The 23,533-nt window shown below is 31.9% G+C and overlaps 2 protein-coding genes across 2 annotated transcripts; both read right to left on the bottom strand.

The window, feature by feature from the left end:
- Nucleotides 1-326: 326 nt before the first annotated feature.
- Nucleotides 327-4,315, bottom strand: LOC143075183 (mitochondrial import inner membrane translocase subunit Tim22-like). The gene is made up of 4 exons (XM_076250523.1): nt 4,064-4,315; nt 2,316-2,500; nt 1,256-1,328; nt 327-560 (listed from the first exon to the last, which is right to left on the bottom strand). Exons 1-4 carry the CDS (start codon nt 4,296-4,298, stop codon nt 478-480), a joined length of 576 nt encoding a protein of 191 aa, XP_076106638.1. The 5' UTR covers nt 4,299-4,315; the 3' UTR covers nt 327-477.
- A 13,202-nt stretch (nt 4,316-17,517) lies between these two features.
- On the bottom strand, nt 17,518-22,956 carry LOC143075182 (uncharacterized). The gene is made up of 3 exons (XM_076250522.1): nt 22,801-22,956; nt 19,949-20,042; nt 17,518-19,212 (listed from the first exon to the last, which is right to left on the bottom strand). The coding sequence occupies exons 2-3, from the start codon at nt 20,031-20,033 to the stop codon at nt 17,717-17,719; spliced, it is 1,581 nt and encodes a 526-aa protein (XP_076106637.1). The 5' UTR covers nt 20,034-20,042; nt 22,801-22,956; the 3' UTR covers nt 17,518-17,716.
- Nucleotides 22,957-23,533: the final 577 nt, after the last annotated feature.

Raw genomic sequence — 23,533 nt, 5'->3', positions numbered from 1 at the left:
ACTCTAAAAAATAAATTTTGGAACATCCCTTGTAGGTATTTTTTTCATTTGTATTCTTTTGTTTTCTTTTAAGATACAGAACATGTTTCTTTTCAGATACAGAATCGTGTTTCTTTTACTGTGGATTCATTTATTTTCGTGGGTACCAATTTTCGTGGATTAAGGAAAACCTGCATGTTCGTGGATATTTAATTTCGTGGTTTTGCGATTGTCTGCATACACGCCTATATAAAATATGTCATTCGTTGAACATTTAATTTCGTGGTACACTTGTACCCACGAAATCCACGAAAATTGGTATCCAACGAATAATAATGAATCCACAGTAGTATAAGATCATCTCTGCACAATATATTTACATCCTTCCAAAGTACAATTTACAAATGTAATGAGATAAGAACTTGTCATATGTATGTTAGTAGGGTTTAGTCAGTGTAAATAGCCCACCATGTGAATATTTGGTGGGTTTAGCCTATGTTAATGATGTCTCATGTAATAGTCTATAGCTGTAGAAAACACTGCAAATCCTGCTGCACCAAGCATGCCAGCCTTTAGTCCAGCTAAAAATATAAAGAAAACTTAATGATAATTTCATCTAACAAAATTTGCTAGAACACAAATATGTAGCACATTATAAAATTTTCTTTGCATTTATATGAGCTATGAAATTAAAGTAAATATGTAAATCTTTTAAGAATTCTAAAACAGACATGTAATCAAGGGTCCAGCTTGTATATTTTTCGATGAAACACAAATTCTGATGCACTCTAAGCAGTTGTCACTTTTCATGTGTTTTACAACCAGCAATAAAGTCAGGATGTGTTCCAAATCTGATATTTTTTTTAACAAAACTAGCTTTTTACAACATTCATTTGCCTCATATTTTATTTTTTTTAACTGTAAAGAAGACAACTGAGACAAGGGCCTCTGCTTTTACCCCCAGTCCCCACATCTGACACCAAATTCAATTTGGAATAGCAAATTATACTATGTATTATTAATTTTATGTTGTTATCCTTGCATAAAAAAACCTAAAAATACACTTGAACTATTTCGAAATTAAACAGCAACTCTGATTCTGTACCATCAATTTGCAAAATGCATATTTTACCCACATCTTATTTTTTGTTGAAATAATTATGTAAATTTGTAAAAATTGTAATGATTGTACGCCTATCTCTTTCAAGTTTTTGACACTTGGAAACAATTTTGATTATCATTACCATTGTTTCTATCACCAAGACTTTATTCTTACCCCTTAAACCTAAAACACCTCCAACTATTCCTCCTGATATTGTACCATTGATTAACTCTGTCTTTCCGCGGTACTGAAAAACAAAATATTTGACTCATATTAATACAGATTAATTTGTCAAATAATTTCTTCAATGAGAAAAACTGTTTTGTTGTCACGTTGGGTTGATGTGTAATCATGATCATTGACAAATACAGTAAAACCTGGCAAAACCGAAAACCTGTATAAACCAAACATGTTCGTAAGCACCGTCATATCAAATTGTATGCGTTGTGAACCTGATAAAACCGAACATTTGCCAAAACCAAACAAAATCTGAAGTCCAGAAGAGGTTTGGTTTAAACAGGTTGCACCGTACCTCCTATCTAATTTCATTCTCATATACATTGTGTAGAAATATCATCTACTTGAAGTACCGTCCGTGGAAGCCTATCAATATGTCTAACAAGTGAGGTATATGGAAATTTTCTGTATTTGTATGTAAACTCTTGTTTAGTGATACACATAACTTTTTGAACAGCATTCCATGATTGTCTCCCTTTGTCTGATATTCATCTTCTTTTGGACATGTTTAAATATATAATTATTGGTGGACAACTGTACAATAATATTTGTTTATACAAGTTCATGCTCAATAAATATAGTTATCATTGTAGGTTCATGGATTGAGGAATATTTATATTTTTGTTGATATTTGATTTTGATGTTTAGCAAAAGTTTGCATACAAGCCAATAGAATTTTATACTTTGTTGAACTGTTAAACTCATGGTTTACCTATACCCATAAAATCAACATAGAATCCACAATAGTGATTAAACATAAAGTCTTTTTCAATATTCAATGTTTTGTTTTAGAGTTGTGTTTTCCTGTTCTAGTCTGTTTTTGTAAACAGTTATCCATGTGAATTTTAAATGTCCTACACAGCCTACATGTAATCTGTCTCTTTGGAAATATTTTCTCTATAATAATTACTGCCTGGCCTATCCTTAATTTTTGTGGTACAAAATCTACATACAATGTACATGTAGTACAGTATAATTATACATGTATTATACTCACTGACTCTAGGCAGCATTCTGTTCCAGCAAACATACATCCCACTAAGGCAAAGTTTTTACCATATGAAAAGAATCTAGATTTCATTTCCTTGAGTACTATCCTAGTGGTTGGTGTCTCTGTTGTCATGGTAGACATTGGATCAATACCGGCTGTAAACAGACCAAACGCTCCTCCTAGTGCAAAACCTGCATTCATTAAACAAAATATAAGACTTATTACTGAGTATTTGTATATGCATGTTGAAATGTAAAAACAAATCAAATTCTTTAGCATTTTTTGTCATTAAACTACATTGTTGCCCAAAAAATGACAGTGTAAAACCATTCAAAAGGGAAAAACAACTGTCTTATCTCTATAAATATAACAAGAAACATTATGAACCACATCAAATACCATATGGTTGCTTTCTTATATTCAACCTTCTCTTTTTACAACAGAATATCGAAATATTAAACTAGACTCTCCTGACCAGTGCTCGATAATTTAACACTGGTTTTTACTGTTTACCGACATAATCGTACAAACTTATTCATGATCTTTTGTTTGATCAAAGTTATTTGAAATAAAAGGTCCTGATTGGTTGTTTAATTCCTATTAGGACGTCACCTTGGGGCATGCTTGATTCACATGCTAAAAATATTCCACATTTGAATACAACTTGACCAGTTCTCGATAATGTTATAAAAACTTCAGAAATAAAATAAAATAAAATAAGAACTATGATGTCTATTTGATAAAATGAACATTTAACAGATATTTGGCATTTAAATTTTACTGAAATGGTAATATATTTACAGAAATTCATAGATTCTAAACTTGATTTAAATGTGTTTTGTTTGGAAAACTATTTGTTCCGTAAAATATGTTCATAGTTCATTATTCACTATTCATTATTATCACACTGCACACAAACATTGCAGTACTGTGGCTCATCAGTGACATATGAAACACCCAACTGACCGGAATATGCACGAAGGGACAAGCAAGTTTACCCAAAATATTGTTTACATAAAAATGGGAGCAAGTCAAGTGAAAATATGAAGGGGCTCTAGGGGGACAAAACATGATGTTACAGACACCCTGGATTGAATATTACTGTAGGAATCACATCATTTGATTTGTAAATGAATTTATTATCGATCCATGTTATTTCAAAAGTTCTACTAAATATTTAATTAAAGTTTTTTTTTAAAACCGGATTCCAAGAGCGATCTTTTCAAAATTTCGATTCACCACTGTCGGTTCATCTTCTGCTAGTAATTTCCCGTTAAGTTAAGATCATGCAAAATGAATATTTCCTGTAAAGCTCCTTTTAAGGTACATGTATAAAAACAAAAAATATTTGAATTCAAAAGTGTTTAATTTTCATTAAAAAAATCATTTCTGTAGCGTGTTATCAAGCACTGGTCGTTATCAAGCACTGGTTAGGTGAGTCTATATTTTGTAATAATCAATGTTGGAATGGGAGCAAACATGATTTTGGGCCAACGGCCCCGGATTCACTGATTCTGTCATGACTGTAGCTCAGAGGTCCTTATATTTTTTGAACATTTGAATTATCAGATGGACCTAATAATTTGTTTTATATTTTTTAATGTCATATGAAAATTTGTAAAAATTGGTGACCTTGTACTTAGTCATGTTTATGATGTTAGCACATTTTTCTGTATTTTATTTCTTCAAATTTTGTCTCCATCGCACAGGAAAGACAAGCTTATACTATGATAATTCAATATATCAAATTATACCTGCAACACAACTCGCGGAGGCTCTGAATGAACAACTTTCAAAAAATGCAGTAATGAATACTTCTTCTCTTGATTTTGGCATCTGAGGAGCAGTTCCAAACGGCATAAAGAAGTTTCTATGCTTCTTCTTTTCACCAATAACATTATCGACTATGAAACTAAAATTTTGAACGTCATTTGGAGTTAAAACTGGAATTTTATCAGTTCCAGTGTCCGTCGACATGGGCGCAGCCATGACAGTTATTGCATAAACTCCAGACCGTCTTGGCTGTGGACATGATACTTATCCGAAATTATATATTAGGCAGGCACTGGCTACTGTTACCCGCAAAAAAGTAACAACGAGAAAAAAAATATTGTAACTACCGAGACTAATCACAGAAACGCATTTTTAGACTGGGAACCGATTTCATTCCATTTGTTAGAAAGTATTATTTTACCAACAGAGTAGTGGAAGTCTGGAACAGTTTTCCTGAGACAATTGTAACTGCCAAAAACGTTAAAACATTCGAACGAAGACTAGATAAATATTGGAAAGAACATCCTATGATTTATGACTACACAGTAGATTACAACTTCATGATCGGAGGTAGCACAGTAATCAACAGTGATAGTGACAGTGAAATAGAGCCAAATATAGAGGAGCAAGCTGATCTCCTGCGTTTGGAAACACTTAGGTAGACTTAGGTAGGTAGGTAGGTAGGTAGGTAGGTAGGTAGACTTTTCCATTTTACAAACGCATGTGATGATTGTATATTTCGGCAGTTAGTCTCTGAAGTAGCAATAATTCAGTATATCTTATTTGTTACTTTTCCAAGCTAATCGTAGCCAGTGCCTATATAGATTGGGTAGGACTAATACCTATTTACTAGGTTATTTTTCTCAGATAAAAAAAAGTATGATTAACTCCTTCCAACTGAGATATTGCGGTTAAAATTATAGGCCTAGATAGAAAAAAAAACAATAAACAAAAATAAAATGGTCATAGAGTTAAATGTTCAGTTTTGAAACGGCTTGTTATATTAAAACTAAAATAATTAGTAATGCAAGATACAAATGAAAAGTCCCACTGCAGCAACAGTAGCCATATTATATAGCAGCTCAACTTTCAACTGATAAATCGGTGTCACTGTAGAACCAAACAATCGAACAAAAAAGCAGTAATACACGCTGAATTTACACATTTTAGTCCCGGACCCGGCAATAAAAACCCATTACAAATATTAAGGATATGCACACTAATTAAATGACTGCAGATTCCAATGTTCAGAGAATAGCACGATAGACACCCCTTTTGTCTTTACCTTAATCGAAGTTTCTCCAGAAGCGACCGAATATAATTCATTTGTGTATACCGTGCATGCTCTGAATATCCTTAGGACTAGTATGTACAGTAATGTGGGTCATGAGTGTTTCTCGTTTTCCATTTTAATATAGATTAGACTTGGTTTTCCTGTTTAAATGGTTTTACATTAGTCATTTTGGGGCCCTTTACAGCTTGTTGTTAGGTGTGAGCAAAAGCTCAGTGTTGAAGGCTGTACTTTGACCATTAATGGTTTATTTTTATACAAATTATGACTTGGATGGAGAGTTGTCTCATTGGCCTATATAATACATCTTCTTTTATATCTATTTGCACAAAGCACAGCCAAAGCCGACTTAGATCAATACAGTGCGCACATAAAACAGCCAAAACAGATGAAGATAGTTTGGCGATAAGTGAACACAACAGGGGTTCAGTTTAATCACTTATGTGGCTTAGAGTTCATTATTGTGATAAACAGATGTTGCAAATTTATGACATTGTAGAAAATAAAAAATATTATATTGAAACCAAGTATCATAATTAATCGGAACAAACTATGTGATAATTTCTTGATAGTTTATCAATCGCGCCTTTTAGATTGATGATATCAATTGTAAATATCGTATACTTTTTTATTGTTATATGAGAGTTTTCCGAATTTAAGTGTTCAGAAATCACAATATTCATTAAGCAAATCTGATAACCGAACTCTGATCACGAAATTGGATTTGTTTCATTGTCTACTCATAGGTCATATCAATTACCGTTTAAATGATTTATCTACCAAAAGAGAACCTATGGTTAAAAAATAATTGAAACGATACCTTTGATTACTTTTTAAAATTACGTCACTATAGAGGTATGAAAAGGATGTACTTTGAGAAAAACATAACTGACTTCATCAACAGAAACAGAAAACAAATTATTTTTGTGTTTTTACAAGATTTTCATTTACCTACTGATAACCAGATACTTTTTTATTAGTTGCTGTTGACATTGAACTTGATTTTAATAACTGCCAGTGCATTAAGTTTGTACGTGGTGTCTTTGGTGCCTTTGGTATTTGTTCTTTTGCTTTATATCGATCTGATGAGTTATAAGGCCTTTTCCACTGATTTGTATAGTTTGTTATTATTTTATACCACTTTCTAGAGTAGATAGATACCAAAGTCTAGGATTATAATTTAATACGCCATATACGCGTTTTTGTCTCCAAAAGACTCATCAGTGACGCTCGAATCAAAAAATGTTTATAGGGCCAAATAAAGTACAAAGTTGAAGAGCGTTGAGCACCAAAAATTCCTAAAAGTTTTGCCAAATACGGCTGAGGTAATATATGCCGTACGTTGTGTCTTTGATAGATAAGTACTTTTGCTTTATATCGTTCTGACGAGTTATGAGACCTTTTCAACTGATTTATAAAGATTGTTATTATTTTATAACACTTTCCAAGTTAGTTAAGGTGCGAGGCACTGCAGTGATTGTCATTTATTGATGTATATTGTTTTCTCGGTTATTGTTGTGTACATAAAAAAACATTTCAGCATTTTGACATTGTAATGAAAGACGTTTATTACTAATTACTAATCTCATTTTCTAATTGTTTTTGAAGGACAGACTGAGAAATAAAGATATTATTAGTCCTGGATTTCTCTTGTTCGGCTGTTGGGTGTCTATTTTTTTGTGTGCAGGATATAATAAAATGTACGTTTCCACGTCCGGTCGGAACGAGGACGTTAAATCCGATGCCTCGTGTAAGATTGATAGTTATCAAAGGTACCAGGCTTATAATTTGATACGCAAGACGTGCCGCGATTTTGTCTACATAAGACTCATCAGTGACGCTTAGATCAAACTAGTTAGAAAGCCAAACAAGTATAAATTTGAAGAGCATGAAGGACACAAAATTCCATGAAGTTGGGCCAAATACGGCTGAGGTAATATATGCCTTGGGTAAGAAAATCCTTATTGTTTCGAATAATTCATACTTTTGCAAACAGTTAATTTATTAAAAAAAATACCATATAATTGATTTTCATATCAACACCGAAGTGCTGACTATAAGCCTGGTGATATCCTTGATGCCACATCCTCCTCAAGTTAACGAACTCTTGCAACAATTTTTTATAGGTGTCCGTTACGATCGACCTATCTTTCATAACGTACCTTGTGCGAGTATTTATGGTTATTATTTTCTCGTCCTGGATATACATGAACTCAATTACGGGACGTAAAGCAAGCAACAGTCAACCAATTATGTGTACCGCTCAATTTAACAGACTATATTGTGATGTTACACTATTGTTTCAGATGAGGATGACGGTTTTGTACCACTAAAACGTTTAAACCCGCTGCAATTATTTGCACCTGTCGTAAGTCAGAAATCTGATGTTCTGTAGTTGTAGTTTGTTGATGTGGTTCATAAGTGTTTCTCGTTTCTCGTAATTTTTTTTTATATAGATTAAACCGTTGGTTTTCCCGTTTGAATGATTTTACACAGTCAAGTAATTTTGGGTCCTTCATAGCTTGCTGTCTAGTGTTAGACAAAGCTCCGAGTTAAAAGCCGTACCTTGACCTATAATGGTTTACTTTTATAAATTGTGACTTGGATGGAGAGTTGTCTCATTGACACTCATACCATTTCTTCCTATATCTATATAAGGAACAGTCCTGAAGGTATATCGATCATCATCCTTTTAAAACTAAATTTGTTCCACTTTATTTCATGATTTCAATTAATTGCATTTGAAAGGATATACAAAATCATAACAATTACTGTACAAGTACTAACACACTCATTTACCTCGATATTGTGTTTGTAGTTTCATCTGCTCAGTACTTTCTACTTACAAATATCCATTACAATGATCTGTAAAACTACACCATAGATCTTGTTTTAACATTACATAAGTAATTAAAGTATTAACTCTTATTACTTAATTCCCCGTTTCATAATCTAATGCGGTCTGTGTAATATTTTCAAAAGAGTAAACCAAAATGTTTTGATTAGTTTAAAACGTTCTAAACAATGGAAATCCAACCAATGATGTAACGTTATTTTCACTTTGGTGTACGATCAATGAGATTACCCATAGTCGTTTAGATTCTGAAAAAGCGATTGTGTTTGATTGCCTAAAACATATGATACGCCAGTTTTTTGTAATTGTCTTTAAAAACAAAAAAAAACTTTAATAAATAAAATGATATTATGATAAAGCTTTAACGTCTTGTACGTTGCTCTAAAAGTGAAAAATGTTTGTAAAGTATTTCAAAACGGGAGATTTTGGAAGAATTGTAAAAGACAGTTTTGAACAGAACTAATTAAAAGTGTTTTAACTGTGACTATTTAGTTTATTTCTATTGTATTAACTTTGGGACATTCTCCAAAAGGTCCATTTACGAAAAGGAGTGAACAATGTCCTAACAGGAAACCCATTCATCGAGTACGTACCAATTGGGTCGTCGATACTCGTTACTTTAAATTTGAGTACTCGTTGACGTCCCTAGTTATAAATCATACCAGAACCACGGAGTTGAAAGATGTCAATTATTTTTGAAAGACATTTCGTAGCGCTATTTTTTAGTTATTAATCTGCTTTTATTGAAACTTCTGTCAATACCTAATTAGCTTGTCATACAATTTTTTTTGTTTTTATTTTTGTTATGTGATATGATTTATACAATGAGATTGATTTGAGGTTTGTCTGTTTTCAAACTGTGTCTGTGATTTGAAATCCTATAAACCTAGAACGACCTCAGTGTTTTCATTTGCCTTTTAAACATTTATCCGTAACAATACACCACAGATTTAGTTTTAATAATATATACTCTGTATAAAAGTATTTACCTGGAAACTAAATGAGTTCAATAGTATAATGATTCATAAAACGTCTCAGGATTAACCTTCATTAGACACGGGTTTGTACGTTATGTATAAGTTCCAAATATACCAAAAACATACTGAACTTTGACCTTCATTTCAAGTTTTCAACTATTTTTTTTTTTAAAGTTAAGGGGTATCAAACACTTTGACTTAAATAGATTTCGTATAATTTTCATAAAGTTTTGACAAAATATTAACTTTGATTTTTTGCAAAAATATGAAAATTTTGTAGACATTTCCTGCATGGTGGACGTTTCGTCCCCGAGGGTATCACCAGCCCAGTAGTCAGCACTTCGGTGTTGACATGAATATCAATAATGTGATCATTTTTATAAATTTCCTGATACAAAACTTTGAATTTTTCGAAAAACAAAGGATTTTCTTGTCCCAGGAATAGATTACCTTAGCCGTATTTGGCACAACTTTTTGGAATTTTGGATTCTCTTAATTATGCTCTTCAACTTTGTATTGTTTGGCTTTATAACTATTTTGATATGAGCGTCACTGATGAGTCTTATGTAGACGAAACGCGCGTCTGGCGTACTAAATTATAATCCTGGTACTTTTGATAACTAATTGAACTCCACAATTTACATGAATAATTTGGTTGGCTATATAGCAGTTATCAAACACGAATTTTTATCGTTTAACAGTTTGATTTCTCCTTACTGAAAGTGTGTGATTAAAACACTCAGCTGATTTTTAAGAGTTAACTTCATTCGGTGTTATGTACGCCCTGAAGGATATACAGAATGCTCATAATAATTACACGATCAATATAGGTCAGATGTCAATTAAGGCTTCTAGCTACTTCTTCCCATTTGAATGGTTTTACACTAGAATTTGGGGGTCCTTCATAGCTTATTCTTCGGTGTGATCCAAGGCACCGTGTTTGAAGATCGTATGTTGCCCTGTAATGGTATACTTTTACTATTTGTGACTGGGATTTAGAGTTGTCCCATTGGCACTCATACCACATCTTCTTAAATCTATTCTTCTTTGCCTTTTCATGGACAATGGATATACTTTTGTTATTTCTTTTAATACCTTTTGTACTGGCAGAAATGGAACACATACAAATCATTTACATCGATATTTCGTTGGAGCACCTGAAATCACCCCAGTTTTTGATGGGGTTCGTGTTGCTCAGTCTTTAGTTTTCTTGTACTATTATTTATCTGTTTGTCTTTTTCATTTCTAGCCCCTCTTTTATTGCATCTGCTCACACCCACCAATATATTCATTGATATAGAGATTTGTAAAAATACACCTTATATCTAATTATATAAGCCGAATAAAGGTATTAACTTTTAATACTAAATTGATTCGATAGTTTGTTGATTACCTAAAAACGTATAACACGACAGGCGTTTCGTTAAGGATTATCGTTATTGTCCCCTCTCATACAATAAATTCTAAAGTAAAATGATATTTTCCGTTGATTGAAAGCGTTTGATTTTGTCTTATTTTCGTTCTATAAACTTGTAATCCGAACGAAGACTTCGAAGTTCGAAGACTTACACTTTGTTACTGTAAAGACGGTCTGCTTAATTAGGAGCATAGGTTAGAAGGGACAAGCGTTAACGGGAGAGCAATACAACGGCATAACAATTAAATCAAGATCTAGGTTATTTTTGGTCGCAACTCGTTTAAAACTGTTTCAGATTTTTTTTTTTTTTTTAGCATTCCCATATAAGCAGGAGATTTGTCTACCCATAAAACCCGGCTCAACCCACCATTTTAGGAATATGGCAGTTGTTATCAAATAGTTCGTTACTATGCACGATGGCGTTTGGTTTTGTTGCACTTCCGTGTTTCAGTTGTTCCGTTGTTGATGTTGATGTGTTTCCCTCTGTTTTAGTTTGTAATTCGGATTTGTTTTCTCTCAGTCGTTTTTTGACTTTTGAACAGCGGTATACTACTGTTGCCTTTATTTATTAATAGGGGTATGTCAACTCATTACAGAATTACTTATCGAGGACTCATTTGTTTTATCGAGCGATACTTGAGTTCTCGCGAAAAAATATCTACAAACCGGAACAATAATAATACGCGCTTACACTTCATAAGGCGTAGCCTAATTGAAGCAGGATCTGCTTACCCTTCCGGAGCACCTGAGATCACCCCTAGTTTTTGGTGGGGTTCGTGTTGTTTATTCTTTAGTTTTCTATGTTGTGTCATGTACTATTGTTTTTCTGTTTGTCTTTTTCATTTTTAGCCATGGCGTTGTCAGTTTGTTTTAGATTTATGAGTTTGACTGTCCCTTTGGTATCTTTCGTCCCTCAACATCATTATATTGGACCAAATAATAGTTGTCTGTCTGTCTGTATGTCTGTCTTTTGTTTTTGATTTTTTATTTTGCCTGGCGTTGTCGGTTTGTTTTTTACTTCCGAATTTGTATGGCAATATCCTTTAACTTTACTTTCTGCTATATAGATGATGTTCTCTCTATAATAATTCAAATGTGTTATCTATGTTGAACACATCTATCCCATCGAACTAGTGATTAAGGATACAACAGATACAGTTAAGTTTGCAATTATCTTGACTTACATCTAGAAGTAGACATTGAGGGTCGGTTGAAAATGAAACTTTACAACAAAAGAGATGATTTTAACTTTCTATTTCATTGAAGAAGTGACCAATGCCCTACCAGGAAAAACATTCATCGAGCATCATTCAAATATTCGATACTCTGTACTACTGCAGGATATTCGTGTAATCATTGAAATCTCTAGTTAGAAATCATCCCAGCACCTAGCACTGACAACGAAGGAGAAAAGTTTTTTTTTTAAAGAAATTTCGTTGGGTAATTTTTTGGTTTATCCCCTTTTGTTAAAACATATAGCTTGTCATACAATGTATGTAATGTGATATCATTTATACAATGCGAGATTGATTTAAGGTTTGTCTACAAACTGTGGCTGTGATTTTCAACTCCTTTGAAATCCTATAAACCTAAAACGACCTCGGTGTTTTCATTTGTCTTTTAAACAATTATCTGTAACAATACATCAAAGATTTTTTAATATTATATACTCTAGATGAAAGTATTTAACTATAAACTAGATGAGTTCAATAATGTGATGATTACATAAAACGTCTAATACTGAATACGGCAGGTGTATGTCACAGGTTTTAACCTTCATTCGTCATGATGAAATCTCAGAGTTTAGAAAGCAAACAACATACAACCTTCAGAACCATCAAGAACAAAATATGGAAACATGCATTTATAGTAAAACAAAACCTGTGGTCAGTTTCGCTTGCCTAAAAAAAAGGTAGTATTGTTATGATTGACTGGTAAAGAACAAATGAATGATTAAAAGAAAAATAATAAAATACCGATCTCCGATGAAAATTCAAAATGGGAAGACTCTAATCAAATGCTGGCAAAATCAAAAGCTCAAACACAATAAACGAACTAATAATAGATGTCAAATTCCTGATTTCATTCAAGCATTTTTTAATGTAGAAAATAATGGATTAAATCTGTTTTTATAGCTAACTAAACCTCTCACTTGTAAGACAGTCGCATTAAGCTCCATTATATTGACAACAATGTATGAACAAAACAAACCGACATAATAGATAAAAAAATGTCAAAAAGGGGTACCACAGTCCACAATATGTTATAATCTCAATCACTATAAAAAAGAAACAAAAATGTCAACAAGAAAAACAAACAGGCATATAGAAAAAGCACATACGCGAAAACGAATTTCTAGTTCTGGAGAATATATTGAAGCTATTAATTTTTTCCTTGATAACATTTATGTTCGGTTTGGCAACAAAGTTTATCGACGGGTTATGTCCTGTACTAAGTCAGAAAAATGGCTATTGTAATCGGATAGTTCGTTTCTTTGTGTGTTGCATTTTAGTGTTTCTGTTGTGTCGTTGTTCTCCTTTTATATTTGATGTGTTTCCCTAAGTTTAGGTTTGTAACCCGGATTTGGTAATTTCTAAATCGAGTTATGATCGGAATCAGTTATGACGTAGACAGTAATCATTCTAATCGTAATCATGTTTATTGAACATAACGACGATGAAAGCACATTATATAATGACGTTTCGACATCATATAATGAAGTTAACCAAACCACATCATATAAGATAACAAGCACATAATATAATGACACAACCACATCATATAAAGATCTTTGCACATAATATAATGGTAACTTCACATCATATACGTATATTTGCACATGATATGAGTATATTTGCACATCATATAAGGATCTTTGCACATACTATAAGTACATTTGCACATCATATAACTATGTTTGCACATCATATAAGAATATTTGCACATCATATAAGTACATTTGCACATCATATAAAGTATATTTGCACATCATATAAGTATATAAGCACATCATATAAGTATATATGCACATCATATAAATATGTTGGCACATCATATAATGATATTTGCACATCATATAAGGATATTTGCACATCATATAAGGATGATCCTTTATTGATCCTTTAAATAAACTTATTCTAAAAGGTTGACAATTCAACATTGTAATTAGATCATTGGATATGGCCTTTATTGGTATTAATATTGATTTTGTTATCAGTAAATCAAAAGCAAATTAAATATTATTGTTATATACATATACACATTCATGGATCTACAATCTGCCGAGACCTGTATCTTGGCTTTGCATAAGGTCATGTTTTTCTCTGACTGTTTATGGCTTCTTTACACTAATTATATTGGATGTAGTATGTGTACTGATTGATTATTTAGTCTTAAATACGTGATTTTTCATTACATGTTAGTGGCTTTGAACTAGCTGTCAGTAACTCCGAGTACTCTCAGATCAGTACTAAGTGTCTTTTTGCTGTTGGGATATACAATTACCACAATGTGTTTTTGTTAGATAAAGTTCTACTGTTATACCACTGTCCCAGGTTAAGGAGAGACTCTGAGTGTTGGAACCCTGCTGACATGTTTATCCCCGTTACATTTTTTATATATGTTCCTGTCCAAAGCCAGGGGCCTGTAATTCAGTGGTTGTCGTTTGATGATGTGTTACATATTTGTTTTTCGTCCATTTTTTGTAAATAAATTAGGCCATTAGTTTTCTCGTTTGAAATGTTTTACAATTGTCATTTCGGGGCCTTTTATAACTGACTATACAGTATAGGCTTTGCTCATTGTTGAAGTCCGTACGATGACATACAGTTGAAAATTTATGTGTTATTTGGTCCCTGTGGTGATTTGTCTCATTGATAATTATACCACATCTTCTTTTTTATAACGGAACATAATGATAAAAGATTGGATTGTTAATAAAAAGAACATCATAAACATATCTGCATGAGAAATTTAAATGATCTGGCTTCTTTCATCTTTTTGTTTTTGAGAAATGTATGAACGAACAATGACTCATGTGCACATAATAAGAAGTCGATAATGAAAGGCGCACAGTTCGTTCACAAATCAAAGCCGAAAATTTGTTTAAAAAAGTCTATCACAAATAAGTTGTCAATAAGCAAATCCAGCATCACTTGTTTTTCCGTGTGCCTTGTATTACCTTTTTATTCACTATTGACAAACTATGCGGCATCCAAAAGTAATAAATTTATAGCGAATGCTACCATTTTCATGTTGAACAGCATTATGGATTATTCCTTTTAAACGAGGTTTGAATTTAACATAGTGAATGATAGGATATATGGTTGAAAAATTAAAAGTTTTGATAGATATAATTTAAGAGAAAGATCGCTATTTAAAATAATCCAGAAGTTTTTTTAGAGTTTTATTTTATAATCCACATATGGTAAATACCACTACCTGAGTAAACAGTGTACATGTATTACTGAAATAAACAACTTTCACTGCGGACATGATTTTTGACAATCTAATGGATAATGAATAAATGTATAATAAAACACTTTTCACCCCTTCATTTAAAGGAAGTCTAGAGCATAACGATATTTTACAGATATATCATTAGTCTGTTAGATGTCGTGAGAAGTGTCTTGTATAGGTCTAATAAGTCAATGCATCTTCAACTTTTGTCAATAGTCAATAGTTTTATAGTTTGTTCTTATGTTGTCCTGTTACACCATTGTTCCAGGTAAGGAATTGGTTGGATGTCCACACACATCTTTTCACCCCACCCCGTTCAATTCCATATATGCGAACTCAGATGGCGTTAATTCAATTGTTATCGTTTGTTACTTTACATTATATTCGCGTTTCGTTTGTTGTTTTGTACATACATGATGTCGTCGTTGTTTTACAACTTGTCATTTCAGGGACTCTGTAAGCTTTCTATTGGTTTTTGTCTATCATAGGTCATCTACGTCATTTAGTTTCCGGCAGATTTTTCTCTCATTGTTAGTCATATCAATCTCAATATTTTCTTTGGAATTAGTTTTTATTAACTGCAAGTCACTGAGATCTGATGGCAAGCTATATGTGTCAGAATATTTAGATAGTTGGTGAATAAATGTGAGAGCAGATATCACCAAAAGATAAATTGAACAACAAGATATTAGGTATCAACAAATAAATATCTTTGTATAGACGCATTTAATTAATACGAGAATAAAATTCGCTTGTAAGATTTACCTATCATATTGATATCATATCGGATTTTGTCTAATGCTTAGTCCGTTGCTGTGTGTGTTACATTTCAATGTTGTGTCGTTGTTCTCCTCTAATATTTAATGCGTTTCCCTCAGTTTTAGTTTGTTTCCCCGATTTTGTTTTTTTTGTCCATAGATTTATGAGTTTTGAACAGCGGTATACTACTGTTGCCTTTATTGATCAATAAAAGAAGAACAAGAACAAGAATGAGAATTTTATTTGTCTAAAACCCAAACAATAGGATTGATACTAAATAAAAAAAAAACAAGCAAACATATAAATAACAAAACGATAAACAGAAAAGAATACAAAAATATGCATGTAGCATTACAAAAAAACATATATTAGTATTTATATTAATACTATTTCAACAACATGTCTCCAATATAAAGTTATCATTTAAAATATTCATTCATTCATTCATTCTTTTTCTCGGTTTATTAAGTTCTGTACATGTTATGATTAAATGGAATTCATCTCTGACCTCTTTACGGCATAAATGACATATTCTTTTTCCTTATGCTGTTTTACTATATCAAACGCGTTCAATAGCCGGCATACTATTACAAATTTTTCTTTTGGCCTATTTGTTGTTTGTAATTTTTTATATGAATTCAATAATTTCCAGTATATACTTCACTTTAAATTTTCTGTAGGTTCTTAGTTTATTTCAATTAGTTCATTTATCACCATAAAAGGAACATTTTTTACAAGATATATATTGTAAGTTTCATTGAGCTTCTTCGTGGGCTAAAAGCAATCGTATTTTAGAACAGGTACATTGATTTGCCGAATAAGTGAAATCTGATTTAGATAGTAACATTTTAATCTTTGAATCAAATACCTATAAAGAAGTGATGATTTTAAAAGTGAAAAAAAATTTTTGCAAAAATAGTTATACCACACTGACCGCATTTTTTTTTCGGAGTTTAGAATATAACATATAAACTGACAAAGAGATGAAAACAAAACCATGCTAGTAGTGTTAAAACCCGACTGTATTTTTTTGCACCTGTTCTAAGTCAGAAACCTACCGTCTTTCCTCGAAGTTCAATATATTTGTGATTTAATTTTTTTCAGTGGTTGTCATTTTTGAGGTTCATACATGTTTCTTGTTTCTCCGGGGTTTTTGTATAGATGAGACAGTTGATGTTCCTGTTTGAATTGTTACTAGTAATTTTTGGGCACTGATCGGTGTGACTCCGTCTTGAAGACTATTTTGATCTGAGCGTCACTGATGAGTCTTTTTGTAAACGAAACGCCCGTCTGGCGTATCATATCATAAGCCTGGTACCTTTGATAACTATTGACTTAGAATGGTATATTTTTTATGACTTGGAGGGAGCGGTGAACTCATACCACATCTTCTTATTTCTTATTTTTATAAATTTGTAGAAAAAGAGTAAAGCTATTAAGTAAAACTATGAGTGTATTCCTTTGTATTTCACTATAATATCGACAACAAAAATTCCCAAACAGGTATAAAAATTGGACAACTCAATAGTCCGCGTATGTATCTATAACATGAATTTCAACTACACTAAACACAAAATAAATTCAAATTAATATTAACAAGAATAATCATAAAAAAAATAATTTCTTTAAATATAAAATACTAATACTATTACAAGGGAATAAATACAAGAACATACAGAGCAGATAAGATGTATTTATTAATAGTGCTTGGATTGAAAACGTCAAACATCAGTATAAATCTCTACAGCGAAGTCTTATGGTCTCTTGTTGCATCGTTGGACTATTGCAAAATACGAAAAAGATGCAAGTTTTCATTAAAGAAACAGTATCCTTTTAAAACCAACAATATGTAATTCAATGATTTTGTAAATTTAAAAATCACTTTCCAAATTTATACCTCATTCGACGTCCGCTTAGAACAAAAGGTCTTTTGCCAATTCTAGATTTATAGTTGCCACTGGTCGTGAATGGTCGCTTAACGGATTGAAAGGATATATTGTCTTGGGGACTATTTGAGATTAACGATTTTTCAGCACGTATTTGATTGTCGAATGGTAGCTGTCTATAACCTGATTTTGCTTCATTTCGTATTTTACTAAAGAGATAATCATGCCGAAAAGAAAATGATCGTTTTGGTATATCCTGGAATAGTTCTCCTGGGGTCCTACCAAACGGCTCTTTTTGTGTGATTTCAAGAGGAAATGCTAGACTTTCTCCTTGAAATAGCATTGCATGATGTCGCTTTATATTTCGATTCTCTGTGTTTGGTGTATCTCGTTGTTTCGATGAACTCCTAACAATATGTGGTCGTTTCGTATATCTGCGATAGCCACCATATATAACAAATGGTCTTTTATCTACCTGATAACTATTGTCTAAAACTATCGGGGATTTCTGTATATTTTCTTTTATTCCAGAATGGCTAGCTATATCATTAGGTCCTAATAATCTTATGCCATTGCCAATTAAACCATCTACTTGTCCTTCCCAATGTCCCCGCTTTCCAAACCGGAAACCACTTCCTATCAACATTGGATGCCTTTCAATGAAATTTTTATGTACGACTGCTGGTTGTTTCCAATTTCTTACATAACCACCCATGACAAAAGGTCTTTTCACAATGTGACTATTTTCTTCATACCTTGGTATGCTTTCTAAAGGTTGGTCATGCAATACGCTGCGTTTTTTTAATTCATACCCTCCACTTAAGACAAATGGTCTTTTGTTTTCCTCAAGGTAAGCGTCATTTTGTTGTTGCCCTTTTCCAAAACTATACCCACTGGTGAATACCAATGGTCTTTTTAATTCAATGGATGATATGTCAGTATTAGTTCTTGGTTTTACAAAATCAAATCCATGTAAAACAAACGGTTGTCTGCTATTGATTACAAAAGGCATTTTTCCCTCAGTACCGTAGCCTGGCTCGCCGAAATAAACGGCATCATCATTTTCCGGGTACATTTCAGATAATGACCGCTTCCCAAATTTGAAATTTCCTAATACAAATGGTCGCTTAACAGCATGATTAATTCGAAAATCATTTAAACTGTCGTCTGTATATTTGTACTGATCACGTGGCATATCATTGTCCACTAAGTTTACTTCTGACAGAAGTGATTTTATGTTCGTATCTTGTTTAAATCCGTCGATTCCCCTTTTTCCAAATTTGTATCCTCTTGTCGCCCCTCCTCGTACGAACGGTCTTTTCTGATTTTCGATCGTATCATTTTCCTGCATATCTGTCTCATCATCGTTTATGCTATCAAGTTTATCAGACTCATGTTGAATGTACAATTCTAGGCTATGTAACGCTTTGAGGAATTCTTTAGAATATTGTTCTGTTTCAAGATTATTCTTCATAGACATATCTATATCTGAAAAAGGAATAACAATAAAGTTTGTTTTTCAGTAACTTGTTTGTCCTACAATCAAGTGTTAATTTAGTTGCATTTTTTAATAAAAAAAATATTGTACAACAGCAAATGAGCCAACTATCACAAAGACTAAGGGACGACGTTGGAAATTAGCACATCCTTTAACGCTTAGAAAAACTAATACTGTGTAGAAGCTTCAAAAGTGCGTTCTATTCAATGAGTTCTTAAACATCTTTCTATAAATACATGATATTTTGCAACGATCAGCTTTATCTTTGAAAAAATAGTACGAAGAAAAATACCCTGGAAAACGAATATAGTTTGTCACATGTTAAGCGAATGAAATTATCATTTTGAAGTTTTCCAGGGTATTATTTAACCATGTTGTAGGGGTGTGAGACGAAATCTTTGTAAATTTAAAAACAAGAGGTAAATCTTGTGCAAGTCCAAACATATCTTACAGCAGAAATATTTCATTGGACCAATAAACGTTATGTCTTCGCGTATTTCAACAATAACATCAATTGCAACACTAAATCGTGAAATAAACGGACGTCTTTTTAACGGTTATCCCATATTTTGCTTCATTTCACGATTAAGTAATTGGATCTCTCGTAAAGTCGTCTAGTCAGGTTAATCAGTACAAAGTAAGTGATATCTTTTGATTAAGTATTGTAAAATAAAACACGATTATGACAGATGATGGAAATCGTCATATATCAAACGAATTGGATACCTGTAATTCTATTTGAACTGTAAACGTTTTGAACATTGACAGCAACAATCAACATCAGTAGTAGATTCATCATCTTCACAGCCATTTTTTAGTTCTGAAATTTAAATTTTATTAAATAAATATGTATGATTGATTAACAATGAATTTCGGAAATTGACATTGACGGAGATACCGAGATTGTATACGAGGCAAAGAGTTAACTTTAGGTTTTTATAAGTTACCAGTTGTAAGTTGATTTGCATAGTACGTGACACGCGATCTGTTAATTCATTTTTGGTGTTCACGCGATTCCCTTTGATTTGGTAGTTTTTTATGGACTTCCCCTCTTTGAATTAACTTGGAGTTCGGTATTTTGGTTTTACTTTTTTAGTTTTTGCGAATCCCGTAATCAGATTTGTTTTTTGCCATGATTTGTGTCTTTTCAAAGAAATGATCAGATATGAACATCGATAAAATGTTGTTGCCTTAAATTTGTGTCATTTTGAACATCTTTTGAAATGAAAACAATGTTAATTTATTTATCATCACTTTCTCAAGCACTTCTGTACAGCATTATGTTACTTTTTGAATGTGATGTAATGCAAAACACGAATGGTCTCGAGAAGAGTGAATATTAATAACTTTTTCAAAAACAAATGTATAATCTCTCACGTATTACCTGTTGACTTTTGAAAAGGCATGACACCTTTAAAAACCAAATGACACAGATATTAACAGCTATAGGTCACCATATTTAACCTATTTACTTACGCGTTAAAGATTGATCTTTTCATTTTTTTATAACGATTTACATTTTAGTATTTCTAAATATTAATTAATATTTTTGACATTTTATAGCTTCATCACTACTTATACTGGCTTGTACCCTGCATGCTAGTTTGAAATAAAAGTCACATTGTTTTTTCAACGCTATCAACCACATTTTTTCAATAGTTACCACTATAAGGTATGGGGAAATCTGGATTCAGAATTTCTTTTTATATCATTTGCTTGGCCAAACTTGTTTTTTCTCCATCAAATTAGGGATAAAAAAAAGTTATTAGAAAACAACACCCCCCCCCCCTTTTTGATGTTAAATGGTGTTTACCTTACTATAAATGCTTTACTTCTACAAACTGTACTTTTAAAAGAGGGACGAAAGATACCAAAGGGACAGTCAAACTCATAAATCTAAAATTAGGCAATAGTTTTTAAAAAAAAATGCGTAATCATACACTACATTTAAAACTATTATGGTAATTGATGATGATATGATTCAATTTTACTTTGTCCTTGAATTTGCAATCTTAAATTGGAAAGGAAATCATTTTGTATTCATATTGACTGTACTATCAAGACGAGACTTTATTTACATATAAATTTGCTTTCATTTTGATTCCAATCTGGCTTCCCCTGTTAACCAAATGATGCATCAACAATGTGTAAGACAGAAATTAGATTGGCACATTAACTTGATAAAATCCATCATATAATACCAAAGATACAAAACTGTTAAAAGTAGCACAACAGTCTTTGTTTTTAGAAAATGCAACATTTTAGGTTTGAAATGCTACATACATTTTAAATGATGCATATGTTTTAAATAATGCAACATCAGAATATGCTGAGATGTAAGACCAATGAGATCCTAAAAGAAAGAAGAATTAAAGAGCTACTGCTCAAACACACTGTTATTGATATTAAATGGCAATAACATTTGATTTTTCCTACGATTTAAGTATTAAGTACTGAGTGTTAATAAACTAGCTAATATGATATACTGGTAGTATAATATAGCTATGTCATGTGTTAATTAGAACATAACATATTTTTTAAAGTGGATAACATTTAACATTTAAATTAGGTTATAATTACGTACTTTTACTACTTCCAATAAAGTACATGTATGTTGTAGTAATGTCATTATCAATGAAATTTGTATAAATTGTTAGTCCTTTTTTAAAAGAACGTTTTCAAAGATTAGTGTTCTTATCGTACAGATTTAAGATAAGTCTGAATATAATTGTAATAGCCAAGTGCAACCCGAAATCGTAAGTCAAAATAGAACAAACCTGAAACTTTGCAAAGAAAAAACAAGCAAACAAACCTTAATTCTTTATACCTTGTGCTCACTTAACAAGACCAATAATAAGATTAATATACGTACATTCAAATTTGAAGAATGCTATACCTTTAGTCCAATTGTATAAATGATATTCATATTCAAATAGTCCATTTGTAAAATTGATAGACATATAGTTCAATTGTTAATATGATAGACATCCGATATCATTTTTGAAACGGTTATTCCATAACGGTCAACCAACTCGTGATGGCGTCCGTAAAATTTACGAAGAGATGATTTCAACTTTACCATTTGAAACTCTTGATTTAATAGCTTCCTTGGGAGCAACAACCCTCTATCAAGAAAATCATGATAGGAAATCCAAGCATGGGAATATCGTATCTATTGGGAGATATATAAACCGTAAGCAGGTGCTGCTGGAATGTTGCTACTTAGAAATGGAAAGTTAACAATTGGAAAGATGAAATGATTTCTTTTGTCGTAAAATTTTGTTTTCAATCTACCCTCATTGTCAATTTCTAGATGTAAGTCAAGATATAATTTAGATGTAGACATCGATTTTAAACACTATTGCAAGCTTCAGTTTTTATAAACTTTATATCGACATTTGGAAACTATCGATGCTACATTTTAACAAATAAAATAGAATTATAAAATAAAAAGAAGAAAACAAAATATTTCATCTCAAAGAGAAAATTGTTTTGAAAATATTGTTTTCTATTTTGACCGAAGCTTTTCTATTTACTGTCAGGTAAATACTACAAAAATTATATTAGGAATATCTTACCTTAATCTCATCACCGAGTAATTCTACAATAATCCTAACACGTTCACTGTTTTATATATTTATTCACAGTATCTGCGTAGGATATGGAATCGCTAATGAATGAACCAATCAAAACCCATCCTTTTTTATGCTGTCGTTACCGGGTTTGACGAACGTTTGACAAACCCAGAAAACAAAAGTAGAGTAAGAAGTCATGTGATATTAATTGAAGCTTGATTCAATATCCGGTTCCTGACTAATAATTGACTATTTATATCATATAGACATCTGCATTAAGCGTTGACAATGCTGTTATACAATACTATTGTACAACCATATATTAAGTACTTTGATTTGTTGTTCATAGGTTATATGAAGAATAATTTTTATAAAGGACAATAGAGATGAACTAAAAGTGGAAATTACTCTATTATTCTCTGGTAAAACACAGCTTGCATTCTAATAGCATCAATTGATTAAATAACTTTATATTCCAATAGATGCACCTTATATCTTTCATTGTTGGTATATAATAATGATGAATCTTCAATTAAATATTTCGGGTTATTTTTTTTATTCACGTTTTAATTGGGATTTTTTTTTTTTTTTTTTTTTTTTGCTGACGGTAATTCGAGCTTTTTTTTTCAAAAACTGAGATTACGTTATCGCATTCTTAGTAATAAAAAAAATCATACCCAATTTTTTTTCGCGATTGGTTTGTAACGATATTGCTCATTGCATGTTTAAAAATATA

This window comes from Mytilus galloprovincialis, chromosome 5 (assembly GCF_965363235.1).
Source record: "Mytilus galloprovincialis chromosome 5, xbMytGall1.hap1.1, whole genome shotgun sequence".
NCBI classification, from domain to species: Eukaryota; Metazoa; Mollusca; class Bivalvia; order Mytilida; family Mytilidae; genus Mytilus; species Mytilus galloprovincialis.
This window is presented reverse-complemented; position numbering and strand designations above follow the sequence as displayed.